Raw genomic sequence first — 16,199 nt, 5'->3', positions numbered from 1 at the left:
GATGTTCCTGAAGTAAACAATTAAGAGTAATGTGTATGTGACGTCTGAGGATTTTGGAGAGTATTGGCAAATCGGGCGGTAGTTGTCCACCTTCAAATGGTGTAAAAAACCCGGGGTGACCTTGGCAGTGGCAGGCGCAGCAGTTCTTAGTAATCTTGCATTGATGTCGTCTGGTCCGGTTGCCATGGATACTTAAAGGCCATTCAGGTATTTAAACACAAATTCCGGTGATATTTTTGCAATGTTTAATGATTTATCCGATGGAACTCTTAAACTTACATATCTTTTCAGATGTTCTAAGCATGAGGTGGGGACGGCATTTAAGTCGCTGGTTCTATAGGCAGATGCCACTGAGAACTGGTAAAAGCATCTGCAATTTTAGTCTAATCTTGTTCAATGTTATCGCCAATTCTGATTTTCGACGCTGCATTTTTTTTAGCTCCTCATGGCGTTCATCACATGTTTCCAATATTCTTTGGGGATTTTGCTGTTTTCAAGAGCAACCACGAAATAGCCAGTCTTAATAATGAGTGTGAGTAAAATAAACTGAAACAGTACATTATCATGGAAATTACGTTTTTGTGATTGGGTGGAAAGTGCATTCTTGTGTAAACGGGATCGTTTACCAGGTGGCTTCTGTTTCCTCACCAACAACTTTATTATAAAAGCAAGCACACTTAGCGAGCAGGGAGGTATTCGAGCTCGTTCTAGGAGGTAACGATCAGACGATTCTCAGAAGGTGTGGCTGATAGAAGGGAATCCTTACTAGGCCTCTTCCTTGATTAGGTATTGTCTTAACGAAGTCAACAGAACTTACTCGATAACCTCCGCAGCAAGCTGTTATTGTTACAAGTACAATGTGTTTTACAGTGAACTTCCGTTTATATTGACTAATTAACAATTCAGCTAAAAACTGGTTTGACTGCTCTAAGGAAGGTGATGCAAAAATTGCAAATTAATGTTGATCTAGGGAAGAGGTACAATTTTAGAAATGATGATTACTAAAGCGATAGTCCTTCGATGTTAGAATAACAGTTAATTGACTCAAAACAATAATCATATAAGATACTATAGAGTAATAGGCTGAGGAATACGTTTGGCTTGTTGGACATATCTGGAAATTAGATGTTGAGTAAACGCTAAACTGGTTCTGGAGTAAGTAACACTGCGCATGACCTGTATGACTAGCCTCTGACTAACAGGTGCATACTTAGTATTCAGAATGAAAGGTGAAAAGGTGATAAAAAGTCAATATTGAAAACAGGTGCGAACCATCGTAGAACTTTCTAGAACATACATTTATGAGATATTGGCAAATAGTCTCATAACAATTGTTTCAATCTCGTTCCCAGAGCCCCCATGACCTTTGTGCCAGTGGCAGTTCAATACGGGACTTGTGCTAAGAGATCACGTGACTTTTGGGGTGGCAAACTGGAACAAAAAGCCTAGGAAGAACATGCGCCACTGTGTATCTCATTTTTAGTGTACCCATTGCGAGCTTACATAACCATTTATCTTACAAGAAGTACCTAGCCTACCGTTCTACGTCATCGCAATGCCTAGTTACCAGAATACCTTCTGCATAATTTAAAACTGTGTCATGGCCGCCATCTTGAATGTTAAGATTCCAGCTCTCAGACCCATGTTATTTGTGGAGTCGAAGGCCCGGTTTGCGATCAAATAACTGCAAATTTTACCATAGCCTCAATTTCTACAAAGTTATTGTGGAAAATCATCTCAGCTTGGATTGATTTCGCTGTATTTACTTGTGTTAATACATTTGCGCCCCAAAAAGACCGGAGACACTTAGATCGGACACTTGACCGGCTACCCATAAGATGAATTTTGTTTTCTTGTTCTCTCTCATTGAATGACATATCATTTTTACCTGTCGATTTCAATAAAGCACAGCATATGTGTAACTTAAATCTTGTACTAGAAAAGTTAAAAACCTGCTGCTATCTGTTTAGAGGTAACCTGTCAGTAGTCATGTGTAGTGTAAGATGTTTAAATCATGAAAATTATTTTGGTACTTTGGTGCTTATTTTTTTTGGTAGTTTGGTAAGCACCAAAATACCAAAAATTAGATGAGTTTTGTTATTTCCCAAAATTGAATGTCATTGAATGTAATTTTATTTTTCGCTGTGTCTACGTTCGCGGCTTCCGGTAAAGGAGAAAAAAAAAACTAGCTGCACGGCTTTCTCCCATTTTCTCGATTTTTAGCTTAAATAACAAGTTTCTTGCTTTGAAACACTTCCACGATTATTAAGAACAGCCAAGAGATGTTTTTAAAGGCTCGGCACAGTATGAACCGTGGGCTTGGTGGCTAGGATAATAAACAACAAAAATAAATGTGTTCTTTTAAAAAAAAGGAGACTTTGTCTTCGAGGTGTTTTTGAGAATATTATTTTTAAGTTAAACGCAAAACGACACGCTACGAGTTATCCCTTTATCTAACGGTAAAATTTGGGTTAATTTGCGAATGGTATTCAATTCCAATGACCATTCAATTCCGACGGCCATTCAGTTCCAACGGTCATTTAGTTCCGACGGCTATTCAATTCCAACGGCTATTCAGTTCCGACGGCCAATTCAGCCGGTGCGACGGCTATTCATTTCCGACGGCTATTCTGTTCCGACGGCCGTCGTATCAGTTGCGACGGCCAATTCAGCCGAAACGACGGTAGAATTCGGACGGCAATGGTCACCTAAACCTACCTATAATACTACTCCCGTATAGATGATCTCCCAGTTATTAATAATTTTACCTTATTTATGGCAAGGGCCCAATTTATTGTCGAACTGGTTTATTATGTCTCGGGAGTAGCAGAAATGTCGCTTAGTTCGCATCTAGCACACAGTTATTCAAATTTCACATTAAAAAAAGTTTGACACTAAAGATTTATCGCTTAGCAGCGGATAAGAAGAAAGCTCTGAACAAAGCTGTGTTATATAATACATCCACAAGTAAACGCAACCATCCTACCACCAGAAAATACCATAGGTGTTTTTCTTTCAAATCTATTGTTTATTGTGCTATCAGCTGCATAACAAAAACTATATGCATTGTTAATAATGTTTATCCCAAATTCAAAATATTGTTACGGTTTAATTATTGATATAGCGTAAACGGTTTCTTATTTTTATTGTATTTGTACACATCCTAATATTTCCCGAAATATTATATAGCATTCTCGCCAATATAAAACATTCCTCGCCATTTTTTAAAAACTATTATAAAACACTTTCATAATGATACATTTTCTTTTATCCTTACAATATATTTTCTTACTACAAATGTTCCATTAAAGCGGAATCAAATTAAAATCAAATTCACAATCAAATGGTTGGAAATATATTTGAAAAATCCATAACCTGATAACGTCCCGTTTTGTTGCTGTTTTAGCAATGCTGTATATAAGCATTACACTGGCTTGTTCGCTCTGCTTGCCTACTCCACTTTAAATACCACAGCGGAATCAAAGTCGTGGTGAAAATTGGCAAGAACGCGCATACCAATCCGATCAGATTAGGCACCTCCTCTACAGAAGTAAAGAAACTCTCCAAAACATAGGGAAACCAAGTGAGAAGAAAAAGCCCCACTGCAAACTGTAATCTGCGGTGAGACTCCGCTTCACTCTCAGAAAGCCCTCCATCTTGTTTCTCCTCTTCAATTATTTTCACCTTGTCTCCGACCGCATCAGCGCTGGATTGACCATTGAACATGTTGTAGACGAGTAGCGAGACGGGGACGAGAAACACGCAAGACGCGACCACCGTGTAGCTCAGCCCTGATGGCGGCCAGTCGACTTGACAGAAAGCCTTCCTGCTGATAAACACGTACTTGCTCCAGAGTAAGGACAGCGAATAGGACATTGTGGTGTGCGCGATGATATACCCCAGTAAGACGGAGCGATTCGCGCCTCCTTGTGCGGGGTTCTGCTTGCCCGTCTCCGTGATTTTCAGGTATTGTTCTGTGGTGATCGTCACAAGGGTAGAGATGGACACGATGATGTAAATCACGTTAGTGAGTCCATAAGACCGGCACCAATGCTCCTCGAAATACCATCGTCCTGTCATACTAACAGTCAGCAGCAACGGGAGGTCTTTGATAGATACGAGAATATCCACAACTGCAAGGTTTGCGACGATGAGAGCAGTGCAAGAGGAACGCAGACTTCGGCGACGGTAAATCTGGTAGCACACCACACAGTTCATGAGAATTGTTACTACGCAAAACCCGGCAACTACAGACGCGAGAGGAGACGATGACGTTATTTCCATGTTAAATTTGAGCTCTTTCGAATCCATGGCGAACGCACTTTCTTGAACTTCCTGGCGAGTCTTCCTTTGAATAATTAGTTGGTTGTCCTTTTAAAGTCGTCAACGACGACTGGGTTTCGCCTCTGAAATCAAACCCTCGGGAAATCTTCACAAGTTTTTAAAAAAGAGCAGTTGAGTCCTGTGGAATCCGAAACTGTAGGAGCACTCTGTTTAAAGATTTTGTGAGGAGCGTGGTTCTTCCCGCAGACTATGTACGAAGAATCAATGAAGCTCATGAATAGAGCTCGGATTTTGTAAACAAGATTACAAAAGAATTCTTTATCATAGCAAAGACGACAGCACTCACGGCTGATGTTAAATTCATAAAGATTAAATGATCCCTTTCTTCCACCCGTTGTTGAGCTGAAAGCCGCCACCTGATTGGTCGACAGGTCTTTGCTTAAATACGCGCTCTTTATTGGTTGCTGGGGGTTATTCGCGATAATTGATTCGCCAGGCTAAAAATTTTTCTGCGGGTTAAACCTGTTTCTTTGCAACTGTGTGCAACTGGAAAGCTAAACAAACCAAGACGTTTAAAGCTCTCTAAAACCCGTTGCGAGCGGGTGACCACATACAACACACTCAAACATGGCCCACTCGATACGACTCAAGGACCTTTTCTTTGTTTTGAACTGTTCTTTTAGTCTCACAAATTTTGAATGAAACGATTGTAATAGCTCTTTTCTTTTAGCATCGAGGAGTAACAACTGAGCAGCGACGAAACCCTACATGCAATTTTGCAGTACAAAAGCGCATCTCAAAGAACAGACATGTGTGCGTGAAGCGACCACGTGTTGATCCGGCTACTTACCGATTCATAACCTAATTAACATGCTTTTTGTTCAACTCTTTATTCTACAACGGAGAACAATTGTTGCCCAGAGGTTTTAAATATCCGTAAAAATTACAGCTCCATAGGACATCTAGTCGAGCCTTTGATATTTTGGGTATTTCATGGGTTTAAATTGTCAGCGTTGGTTTACAACATATTGCAAAGCGCCTTTAATCACGCGAATGACACCGCATTATTTCTATCAACGGTTGTAGTACATTAGTAGGTGATATACCTTTTTAATGGTCTATGTGCCGTGCGTTTGTAGGGTATTTAATTAAGTTTTCTACTATCAGCAGCCTTACTAAAATACCATGTAAATTTGAAAATGGGCATCAAGATTTGTGCAAATAATTGTCGGATAAAAAAGAAGTCAAACAAACAAAAAAGTCATGTCATAGGTACCTGTGCATATGAAAAAGCCCTCTTTGAAAGGCTTATAAATGTGTTTTACTTTCTATGCAGAATTTATTTCGTGACAACAACGAAAACTGTTTACTTTCTTGTTTGCAGATTGCGGGCATTAAATTTTGAGAGTTATTGTTAATAGCAATATCTTATTCTTGAAAAGACCTATTATTATTAATTATTATTATAAGGATCAAGAATGGCGGAATTAAGGGATATTATTAACGGACAATAATACAGTAACTCCAAGGGAACAAAACGGATCTGTTCCGCAAAATATCTGTTCCGCAGCCCGTTTTTTGCTGGTTGGGAAGATGACAAAAGATGAAGACAAAATCAGACTTTCTACGAAAACAACGCGAAGCGCTTGAAAACACTCCTACACGACTGCCTCAAATAGTAATAGCCCCCCCCTCCCCCCCTGCCCTCCCTCTCGTCCGCCATTGTTTGTCGAATTTAGACTACAAACAAATCTTTAAATCCATCGTGAAATATTCCAAATACAGTATCAATAGAGTATTGAAGAACGTGTGTAGGAATCACGAAATCTTAAAAAAGAGAAAAACAAAATGACTGATCATAGATATACAAAAAAGTTTTAAAAACAATTATATCTAGCCTAATTATCAGACGCTCGGAGATCGATGTTATTTCTCCCTTTTTAAAGCGCACGTGGTTTTGTTTATTGCTAAATTTATTCTCGATGTAGGGCTGAGCCCACGATACCAGGTTACCATGGCTACGTTAGCATTTACCTTCGCCTCCGGGTAAGCCATATTGGTCACGAACAAGTCCAGAAATCTAGGTGAAATATCAGGATGAGCGGTCTCCCAAGAGAAATACTTAAGTGGATCCAAAGCTTAGACCTTTCTCATCCAGTCAAGAATACTAAAAGGTATTTTGGATCATAATTTCACCGTCAAGCAGGCATTAAACATCAGATATTTAAGCTTTATGATGATCGCTGAAATATTGTTGTAATAGACCTTATATTTCTTTTAGGGATTTTTCTAATGGCTGTTTGGTAGCTGAGATATTCTCGTGGTATTATCCGCAAGAGATTCAAATGCACTCGTACGACAATGGCGCTTCTTTAGCCACCAAAATGGGCAACTGGTCACAGCTTCAAACGGTATGAAGAACTTCATTGAAATGTCCTTTCTTTTATCTGTGTCGATGAATTTTTAATTTTTTTTAAAAATAAACCAGTTATCATCACTTTCTTATGATCTTTTGTTCGATTCCGTTTTAAAAATCGTAAGTCTACAAAAATAAATTGCGTCCTTTCTTAAAAGGAGTAGCCCCCTAAGAAGTACTGTTGTTTTACCTTTTGGTTGCTTATTCTGTTGCTTTTGAAGTTCTTTCAGCGTCAAGGTTTTGGAATTCCTAAGGAGGTTATAGATGGTACAATCCACTGCAAACCAGGAGCAGCTGCCCTACTAGTGGAGAAAATATATACCTTATTGACAAACAGAGTGTGAGTACAAGTCTGTTCCATACATAGTGTGAGTACCAGTCTATACCAAACAAACCGTGTGAGTACCAGTCTATACCAAACAAACCGTGTGAGTACCAGTCTATACCAAACAAACCGTGTGAGTACCAGTCTATACCAAACAAACCATGTGAGTACCAGTCTATACCAAACAAACCGTGTGAGTACCAGTCTATACCAAACAAACCGTGTGAGTACCAGTCTATACCAAACAAACCGTGTGAGTACCAGTCTATACCAAACAAACCGTGTGAGTACCAGTCTATACCAAACAAACCGTGTGAGTACCAGTCTATACCAAACAAACCGTGTGAGTACCAGTCTATACCAAACAAACCGTGTGAGTACCAGTCTATACCAAACAAACCGTGTGAGTACCAGTCTATACCAAACAAACCGTGTGAGTACCAGGCTATACCAAAAAAAAAACAGAGAGTGAGAATGAGTCTATACGATGCTTACCAGTAAGCAATTCATACCTCTTTCATCGTTAAATAGTGCTTTTGTATCTTCAGGAACAAGGGAAGGAAAGCTTTATTCCCTACCTACCTATTATATTCTGGGCAATAGGACAACTCTTCGAAATTTATTTTAACTCACCATATTTTAAGCGCTTAGCAATCAGATTTGTATTTTAAGCAAGTGATGGGGAACCACAAAATAGTGTTACATTTCCTGAGCATAATAGTCTGTTTATAATGCATTAGAGTTTTTTTAAACATACTGCCAATAAACCAATCAGAGCATGTCTAACAAAAATTCTGATTGACTGATTCAGACAAAGGAATGCATGGCCTGGGTATGCAGTCATTTAGTAAGCTCAAAATGTGACAGAGGTCAGAAAAATTGTGTAGCAGAAGACAGTTTCCATAAAATAGATAAACGATTTAAAGTAGCTGAGCAACAAACAAACAAGTCAAAATGATGAATAATTACAGTCAGTTTTGTTGTTTCAGGGTTAAGAAGGTGCGTACAGATGATGAACTAGATTTTACGGACACAGGTTACCAAGCGCAACTACCAGCACATGCCAGATCAACCGCATCAATGGTGAGTGACAAGATCAGTGTATTAAGGTTAGCTCTTGCCAGGGCCAGATCAAGGGGTGGCCGGAGCGAACCCAGCCCCTATGTTCAGATATTTTACAAGAAATATAAGGAAATCAACACAAGAACAATGAATCCCCCCATCCCCTCATTAAAAACTTGCTTTGGCTCCCCTTTTTTGGGCTCCTGGATCCACCTCTATTGTCATAAACCAAAAAAAATCAGTTTGTTAGTAAATGCCTGCCTTTAGAATAACTCCACTCAGTAAGGAAAACACTCATCAACTTTTGTAAAATAATTCCGAAATGAAACATGCACCTCTAGTAGTCAGATCCAACCTGGAATAGTAACTAAATTATTCACAGAAGTCCTCTTATACAGTTTCTTGAGAGAACAAACCGCATTAAAAATATCCATTTTTTGGTTCCCAATGGGGAGATGTATAAAAACAAAAAAACCAAAATGCACAAACATCATTTGAAAATGATCTGACCTAAAATATATCTACAGTACACCCTTTTAGGTTTATTTGCTGAGATACAAGGCTCTATGCTTGGACCACTCCTCTTTATCATCTTTATAAATGACCTACCTCTGCAAACACATAATAGCTCCGCCATGATGTATGCTGATGATACGACTTAAATAGCTAGTGGGAAATCACTTTTGGATGTTCAAAATACCCTACAAAATGAGCTGGCCTCTATAAACATCTGGGCCAGGGAAAATCAGATGGCGTTGAACAACGAAAAAACAAAAGTTATGATCGTATGCAGTGCCTCCAAATTATGTTAACTACAAAAATCCGGATGCAATCTAGAAGTCCAATTTAACGGTAAGACTCTTGAAACTGTAACATCTACAAAATTACTTGGAGTGCAAATAGAAAACACGCTATCATGGAAGAAGCAGCGAATGTCTCCAAAAAGATCCGGGTACGCCTGGGGCTTCTCCGTAGAACAAAGCACTTCCTGTCAATGACAGCAAGAAAAATGTTCTTCAATGCTCTAATACAGCTTCTAATGGATTACTGTATAACAGTTTGGGGGATAATCTCATAGAGCACGACAATACGATGCTCTTACTTCAAAACAGGCAGCACGAATAATAGCTGACAAGAAATGGTACGATCACTCGATGGCGCTATTTGAAGAGCTCAACATAGAGCCTTTCACTAAATGAGCTAGGAGAATCAAGTGTACGATGGTATTTAAAGCCCTTAATGGAATGGCTCCAGACTACCTCAGGGCTAAAATCAAGAGCTTTTCTGACGTTCACTTAAAGAACACTCGCCAAGCAAAGAACGATCTCGTGTTACAGAGGACAAAACATAATTATGGAAAGAGAACATTGGAGTACAGCGGCGGAACACTCTGGAATTCGCTCCCACGAGAGACAAGGAATGCCGATCCGTTAGCTCCTTTGCTATGGTCCTCCAAAAATTAACATTGTAAATTCATGTATATAGATAATATATGGATCTGACAATTGCTGTCCTCCCCCCCCCTGAGTAGAGTTTTAATTTGATATTTTTTGTCCAACAGGCCATTAAGAACAACATTGCTAATACAGAGCTCTCCACAGATCCAGACAGGATATTATGCCAGCAGAAGGTATTCAAGCATACCCTGGAAAAATTTAAGCTTCCCTTTAAGTAAAATGTCCTCCCCGACTATAAGTATTCACTTTGTTTTTCTTGCTATAGTTATTAATTAGTATTACAAGGATAAACGTGGAATCCTCTGTACAAGGTATAATCAATATTTTTTTATATAGGCTCAATCTATTATAAACAGCCATGTTGAACACAGACGAAAAGAAAGATCTGATGATCCTCGTAAGTACTCACCCTCATTATAAGTACTAGCTAATACATTACTACCTAATAAAATGTGTATTGTCAGCTCAAAGTAATTTCAGGATCTTAACTCCATAGGTGTATCGGATCTTGATGATAAATGATAAATAATAAATGTAAATCCACAGATCGGTTTGGAATAAAGCCCACTCTAGGAGAGTTATGCCCCCGCAGTGCTCCAAGGCCGTCTCACCATCTTAGCCGCAATACTGAAGAAAACTTCCAACAGAAACAAACATCAGAACAAGGTACTACTGTCTGTACTCAAATTCAAGAAAAAAAGTTTGTAAATGTGACATTTGAACCATTTGAAGTACTATAAAGCTATTCTGATGTGCACCTAAGAATATAGCACAGAAACATAGACTGAGTTAACACACAAAAAAACATTTTATTGATAAGCAAGATAAATTTAGTCATTTAATTAAGCTGTTTGTAATCCCATTGAATTTTTAATTTATAGGGGCAGCGTCATGGTACTGTGCATGTCTGGAGTCAGTGTTTATTATAAGCTTTCAATTGTCTACGAACAGTTGAACTTTAAGCTGTCAATGCCTTGTTAAATGCTATGCAATATTTTATTGAAAACAATGTTTATTCACAGTTTGTGGTTATTTCCTTTGAATTTAAGTCTCTCACATGTACCAAAGGCTCATAAGTCAATATTAGAATTTGACTGAAATTTATTGTGTTCGGGGCCAGAAAGCTATTGCAAAGCTCTTACCATGACACTGCCCTTCAACATTCCTGCATACACAATGTGTTTTTCTGATTTTTGCTGTCCATTCTTGTTTAGAGCTTAGCTTCTCTGGCGAGCCGCCAGCTCACTACACCGAGGTGCAAGTCAACCAGCTACCAAACGGAAGTGATAACATTATGCATTCCACACACAGTGGAGCTCTCTACAATATGGTTCACTGAACAAGCAGTTACAGAGAGCAAGGGGACATACCCACATAGAAGCAGTCTTAGCATCTCTTACAATAAGCTCAAAGATAATTGAATATAAAAGTGATATGAGCTGTGTAAATATTAACCTAATAGATCATGTTTGCTTATTGTAAAAAAAAAAAATAATTAAATAGCACTTTAGTCAACCTGTTTCTTTGGTTATTACTGTATATTTATACTCATTGTATAGCCCTGCCTAATATGTCTTGCCAATATTTATTACTCTTCCAAAGTGCTGCTCCGCAGTGTACAAGGCAACATGTCTTTGTTTTCCCTGAAATAAGAACAAGTCTTTTGTTGTTAGCTCATACTATTATCAATTATACCCTTGATCTATCCAATATCCTCACTATGAGCAGTCAAATGGTTCACGCTGTGCCGGTGAAAACATGGAAGTCATTGTTTGATTCAGATGGTTGATTAATTTGCCATTCCTGGACAAGACAGGGATTCGAATTATTTGCAATTGTAGGGAGTACAATTTGGCTATAAAAGATATGCACACATACTGTACATGGTTGGTTACAAGAGACTTTGTTTTGTCTACTTGGCAATTTGTAAAACCTTACCTGAGGTAATCTAGTAGATGTGTAATGCTGGGGAATCTTTTCTTGCTCTTGACCAGATGGGCTTGATTTTCTCCATCAAAGCATATCTTAGACAGTGGCAAAAAAAAAATAGTCTTACAACATCTTTTGTCATAGCAAGGACCCTTATACTTATAACAACTTAAAAGAGCCTGTGTTAGCCACCATTTTGTGATCCTAGCATAGTACCAAAGTATGAAAAAACATCTAGTATTTCTTTTGGCAGATTCGGGAAGCCAATGTGATATTTTCGATTGAATTTGTTAAATAAAAACTGTAAACTTTGTTTTAGATGGTCATTTCTAGATTTTAGCACATTATCTACCTTTTAATATTAAATGCAAATGATGTCAAAGGTGTGGCTTAGAAGGGCTCTCTAACCTCTCTAACATTAGAAGCACAAACACCATAAACAATATAATTTGTCCGACTTGTTTAAAAAAGGAGAAAGCATTTGGAAAATAGTAGCTAGCGGTTCCATTGGCTGCAGTGCCTAAATAAAACCCCTGTATTTGCCCAATTTTCATAGGTGTTAGCATCTTATAAGACAGCAGAATATATCTCACAAGCCTACCCAAGCTACCCCCAACCTTCCTTGATGAAACTACTGTTAGTAACCCACCAAATTCTTTATTGGTTGTTTCAAACATTTAAAAAATTATCTTATTAAAAATACCTTGAAGTTGTAAATTTCTTTATCATTATCCTGTTTTTTACAATACATTGTCAGAACCTGAAAGAAAAAAAAATCATTAAAGTCTAAGCTGTATATAAACTTAAATTTGCATTCAACTCTCCTGCCAACTTTTGTGATTTAAAAAAATCTTCTTGACTTTTACAGTGAAATCTAAAAGATTAAAAATAAATGCAAAGGGGGATCCTTGAAAAAGAGATGAAATTAAAGGCAAATGGGCAAAAAATTCCAGGTTTTAAACAAGAAGAAAGTAGCTAAAAGGAAATTGACTAGGAACCTTTGTAGTTATGTAGGGAGCATTTTGCTAAACAAGAATCATGAGGAGCAAAGCAGGTATATTCAATTCTATACTCGGAGCATTTTCCTATGATACCCAGCCAAACATTTGCACTCACCTTTGAGCCTGGTGAAGTGACGGAGTCTCTCAGGATATACTGCCCATTTCTCTCATTTATGGGGAGGGCCTGGACATGGGCCGACAGGAGCTCCTCATAGTCCTAGCGAAAGCAGGTTTCAGCAGTCTTAGCCAGATACCATAATATTTCTGCACTTGAGGGATTTAACAAACGATTACCACCCTAAAATGCCTTTAAAATCCCTGTCTTCATCTATACTGATTAGACCTCGCAGTTCACACTTTTGAATGACAACACAAAAACCCTGTTAGATACTTACTGCTCTGGATTCAAATCTCTTTCTAGGCTGTGGCAGTGGTTTTGAGTCGTCTGTGGATAATTTCCTTGTTTTTGGAGGGATAAGAGGCATATAAACGCCCTCCTCTGGCTTAGTGGGTATGTTAGTTTGAGAGGAATACCCTTCAGGGTTCAGATCTTCTTTTGGATTATCTTCTAGTAGAAGATCATCTTTTTGAAAGGATTGCTTTGAGCTTTGTGTTGGATCTAAGACTTTCTCTGGAGACTCTGGTACTGGTGGCTCTAGCGTTTGATAGAAAGGCTCGTTTGGTGCTGTGGACTCCTCTTCTGAGGAACATTGTTCACTTTCAGGTTTTGACAGGTTCTTTTCATCACTTGGTTGAGATGATTCATCATTTAGGGATTCCTTATCACAATGAGGCTGCGGCACATCAAAAGGGTCTTCTAAGACATTGTATATAGGTTCCTCTTCAGTAGCCTGTTGTGGGTTTTCCAAGACATTGTATATAGGTTCCTTTTCAGTAGCCTGTTGTGGGTTTTCCAAGACATTGTAAATAGGCTCACCACCTGTTGTCTGTTTTGGTTTTTCCAAGACATTGTAAATAGGCTCACCACCTGTTGTCTGTTTTGGTTTTTCCAAGACATTGTATATAGGCTCACCACCAGTCTGTGGTTGTGGTTGCAACATGGGCTGTCTCTCTTCAGGGTCTTCCAGTTGTGCATAGATGGGGACCTCTGAGGGTAATACATTCTGTTGGTCTTTTGTAAATTTCTTGGCAGGTTTAAAAGAGACATCAGTATTTGCCAGAGGATCAGGAGACATCAGGTTAGAGTCTACATTTGTGGAAAAATCAGTAACTAAATATGGAGTAGGACTTTTACATTCTTTATTCACAGCTCTCTTTTCTGGCCCTCTCTGGGACTGATTTGGAGTAGGGGCACGTGGCCTTGAGGCAACGGCATTCCTGGTGCACAGTGAGGCTTCATCAAAGTTAGGGAACATGCTTGCTTTGCTTGATGCAATACTAGTGCTGTCTTGTTTTGTTAGCGATGGTTCAGCTGAGTTCTCTATAGGGCTATTTGTCCTTGATACTGAAAAGAAAAAAGACAGAAAAAGGTCAAATGGTAAAAAGATGCACGCTTTCAAAATTAAATAAAAGTAACAATGTCTCTGCTGTTAGTGCAACTTCTAGCAACTAATTCTCAAAAAAATATTTTTTAAAGGTCTTGGTTTTGGTGATACAAAGTCTTGTAATGGCACTGGTGAAACTGTCAAGATAAACATTTAAACACTCACACGGAGGCGACTCTGTCCTCTCGCTGTGTTCCACTGCTCCATAATTATATTTGGCTTGCCTGTTGTCCTGTTTCAAAGGCTAGAAAAATAAAATAAATAGCTTAAGGATTTTTTTTATTAAAAAATACCAAACTCTCCTACTGATTGTAACATGAAGATTAAAAAATCATTTATTTACAGTGGTAAATCTATTAGCCACCCTTGGTTCTTTGTTCCCTTTGTCACCAAAGTGTTCCTTATGATATGTGCCCAATGATCCTTATCTAATAAGGGAGTGTGCTTCTCACATGGTCCGAATGATCCTTACCAAATAAGGGAGTGTGCTGCTCACATAGTTTGAATGATCCTTACCTGATAAGGTACACAGTCTGAACCTTACACATTCTGAATTATCCTTACTTAATAAGGTACACTACACAGTCTGAATGATCCTTACCTGATAAGGTACACAGTCTGAATGATCCTTACCTGATAAGGTACACAAACTGAATGATCCTTACCTGATAAGGTACCCAGCATGAATGATCCTTACCTGATAAGGTACACAGTCTGAATGATCCTTACCTGATAAGGTACACAGTCTGAATGATCCTTACCTGATAAGGTACACAAACTGAATGATCCTTACTTGATAAGGTACCCAGCATGAATGATCCTTACCTGATAAGGTACCCAGCATGAATGATCCTTACCTGATAAGGTACCCAGCATGAATGATCCTTACCTGATAAGGTACCCAGCATGAATGATCCTTACCTGATAAGGGAGTGTGCTGCTCATATAGTCTGAATGATCTGAGCTGGTCAATCTCCTCAATCTCTTGTTATTCTTCCGTCTCACAATACAGCAAATAATCAATAACACAGGAGCCATAATAGCCAATAGCCCCAGTAATGCGAAAATGCCATACGCCCAGTCCGTAAAATCACAGAAATACCGATCATCGGACTCGGAATAGCCAGAATATGTCAGAAATTTGGGACAGTCAATCGACGAGTTGGCAGTCATTCCATACATTTTTTTACCAGTTTTTAGATGCATTGCTGGATTATTTTTCCAGGATATTTAGTAATTACTCATCCTTGAGCCTATCCTGTTATCAGGAAGTTATCAGGAAGAAAAGGCACCATTTAGAAGAGGATTTCCGAATTGTTTTCTTTAGTTCCACGCTAGAATATTGTGGATTAGTGCGTAATGACCCAGGAAGTGAGTCTGCGCATGGTCAGCGGTCATATGCATCCCTCCGTATTAATACTTTATGTAGCTATTTATATAGTGTCCCCTTCTTACGGTAACTCGATGAATTTTTCGACTCTAAGACGGGGCTCTTCTTATGCGGAGGCGCTTATTCGAAGGAGGGCTTATTAAAGGTGGAATCATGTTTTTGTTTCTTTTTAATATCAGTCTTTACTACTCCATAGTGTTTCTTTGTCTATATACCATTATCACAACTTGGAGCAGCTTTTGAACTTTCCTTCATTAATACTCATTAAACTTGGGGGGAAAAGGGGGGGAGGGCTCTTATTCGTGTGAGGCGTTTTTTAATAGTTTTGGTTCAACTGGGCGCATTTATATTAGTTGGGGGCATTTATTCGAGTGAGGCACGTATTTGAGTAAATATGGAAAGTTGACACATCCCCTTTTTTCATCCCCAGACAGGTATCGTGTCCAAGCCTATTGCCCTTCCTCGAATTCCCCTTGACTCCCATGTGCTTGCTCTTTGGCATGGGCTCAAGGTTAAAAATTGTTTTTGTCCTTTATAGGAGAATAAAACCCAGGTGGAAATGCAGGTGCTTGCCAAGATGGGTGTAGGGGGTGCAAACGCAACCCCCCACAATGGCCGAAGGTCCACTTTCGGTTATCAATAGAAGTGCTATTTGTATACAAAGTTATAAAGCATAAGCTAGATCACTCTGGTATGTAGCCAAATACGACAATAAAGCAGGCCCGTACCCAAGGGGTGCACGGGGTGCGAACGCACCCCCCCACACAACGGTTGAAGGACCACTTTCGTTTCTCAATTGAAGTGCTATTTGTAGAGAAAGCAGCAGCTAG

At 38.9% G+C, this 16,199-nt stretch overlaps 3 protein-coding genes across 3 annotated transcripts; 1 reads left to right on the top strand and 2 right to left on the bottom strand.

Annotated features, from left to right (window-relative positions):
- Positions 1 to 3,007: 3,007 nt before the first annotated feature.
- LOC5512498 (melanopsin) lies at positions 3,008 to 4,639 on the bottom strand. Its single transcript, XM_001632810.3, has one exon. It carries the CDS (start codon positions 4,309 to 4,311, stop codon positions 3,403 to 3,405), a length of 909 nt encoding a protein of 302 aa, XP_001632860.1. The 5' UTR covers positions 4,312 to 4,639; the 3' UTR covers positions 3,008 to 3,402.
- Positions 4,640 to 6,092: 1,453 nt separating this feature from the next.
- Positions 6,093 to 11,059, top strand: LOC5512529 (spermatogenesis-associated protein 4). Its single transcript, XM_001632772.3, has 8 exons — positions 6,093 to 6,458; positions 6,566 to 6,695; positions 6,922 to 7,040; positions 8,015 to 8,108; positions 9,649 to 9,717; positions 9,881 to 9,941; positions 10,091 to 10,210; positions 10,759 to 11,059. Exons 1-8 carry the CDS (start codon positions 6,382 to 6,384, stop codon positions 10,881 to 10,883), a joined length of 795 nt encoding a protein of 264 aa, XP_001632822.1. The 5' UTR covers positions 6,093 to 6,381; the 3' UTR covers positions 10,884 to 11,059.
- Positions 10,334 to 15,562, bottom strand: LOC5512499 (proteoglycan 4). The gene is made up of 7 exons (XM_001632811.3): positions 14,901 to 15,562; positions 14,145 to 14,223; positions 12,870 to 13,939; positions 12,590 to 12,691; positions 12,177 to 12,233; positions 11,483 to 11,568; positions 10,334 to 11,187 (listed from the first exon to the last, which is right to left on the bottom strand). The coding sequence occupies exons 1-7, from the start codon at positions 15,183 to 15,185 to the stop codon at positions 11,133 to 11,135; spliced, it is 1,734 nt and encodes a 577-aa protein (XP_001632861.1). The 5' UTR covers positions 15,186 to 15,562; the 3' UTR covers positions 10,334 to 11,132.
- Positions 15,563 to 16,199: the final 637 nt, after the last annotated feature.

This window comes from Nematostella vectensis, chromosome 10 (genome assembly GCF_932526225.1).
Source record: "Nematostella vectensis chromosome 10, jaNemVect1.1, whole genome shotgun sequence".
NCBI lineage: Eukaryota > Metazoa > Cnidaria > Anthozoa > Actiniaria > Edwardsiidae > Nematostella > Nematostella vectensis.
This window is presented reverse-complemented; position numbering and strand designations above follow the sequence as displayed.

What these genes read in the sequence shown, in the direction of transcription:
- LOC5512498 (XM_001632810.3), bottom strand. Translation starts at nt 4,311, where the DNA reads ATGGATTCGAAAGAGCTCAAATTTAACATGGAAATAACGTCATCGTCT.
- LOC5512529 (XM_001632772.3), top strand. Translation starts at nt 6,382, where the DNA reads ATGAGCGGTCTCCCAAGAGAAATACTTAAGTGGATCCAAAGCTTAGAC. An exon ending in ACTGGTCACAGCTTCAAACG is followed by an intron (nt 6,696 to 6,921) that starts GTATGAAGAACT and finishes TTGCTTTTGAAG; the next exon opens with TTCTTTCAGCGTCAAGGTTT. An exon ending in AGAAAGATCTGATGATCCTC is followed by an intron (nt 9,942 to 10,090) that starts GTAAGTACTCAC and finishes GTAAATCCACAG; the next exon opens with ATCGGTTTGGAATAAAGCCC.
- LOC5512499 (XM_001632811.3), bottom strand. Translation starts at nt 15,185, where the DNA reads ATGCATCTAAAAACTGGTAAAAAAATGTATGGAATGACTGCCAACTCG. An exon ending in GCAGCACACTCCCTTATCAG is followed by an intron (nt 14,224 to 14,900) that starts GTAAGGATCATT and finishes TTATTTTTCTAG; the next exon opens with CCTTTGAAACAGGACAACAG. An exon ending in AGAGATTTGAATCCAGAGCA is followed by an intron (nt 12,692 to 12,869) that starts GTAAGTATCTAA and finishes TGCTTTCGCTAG; the next exon opens with GACTATGAGGAGCTCCTGTC.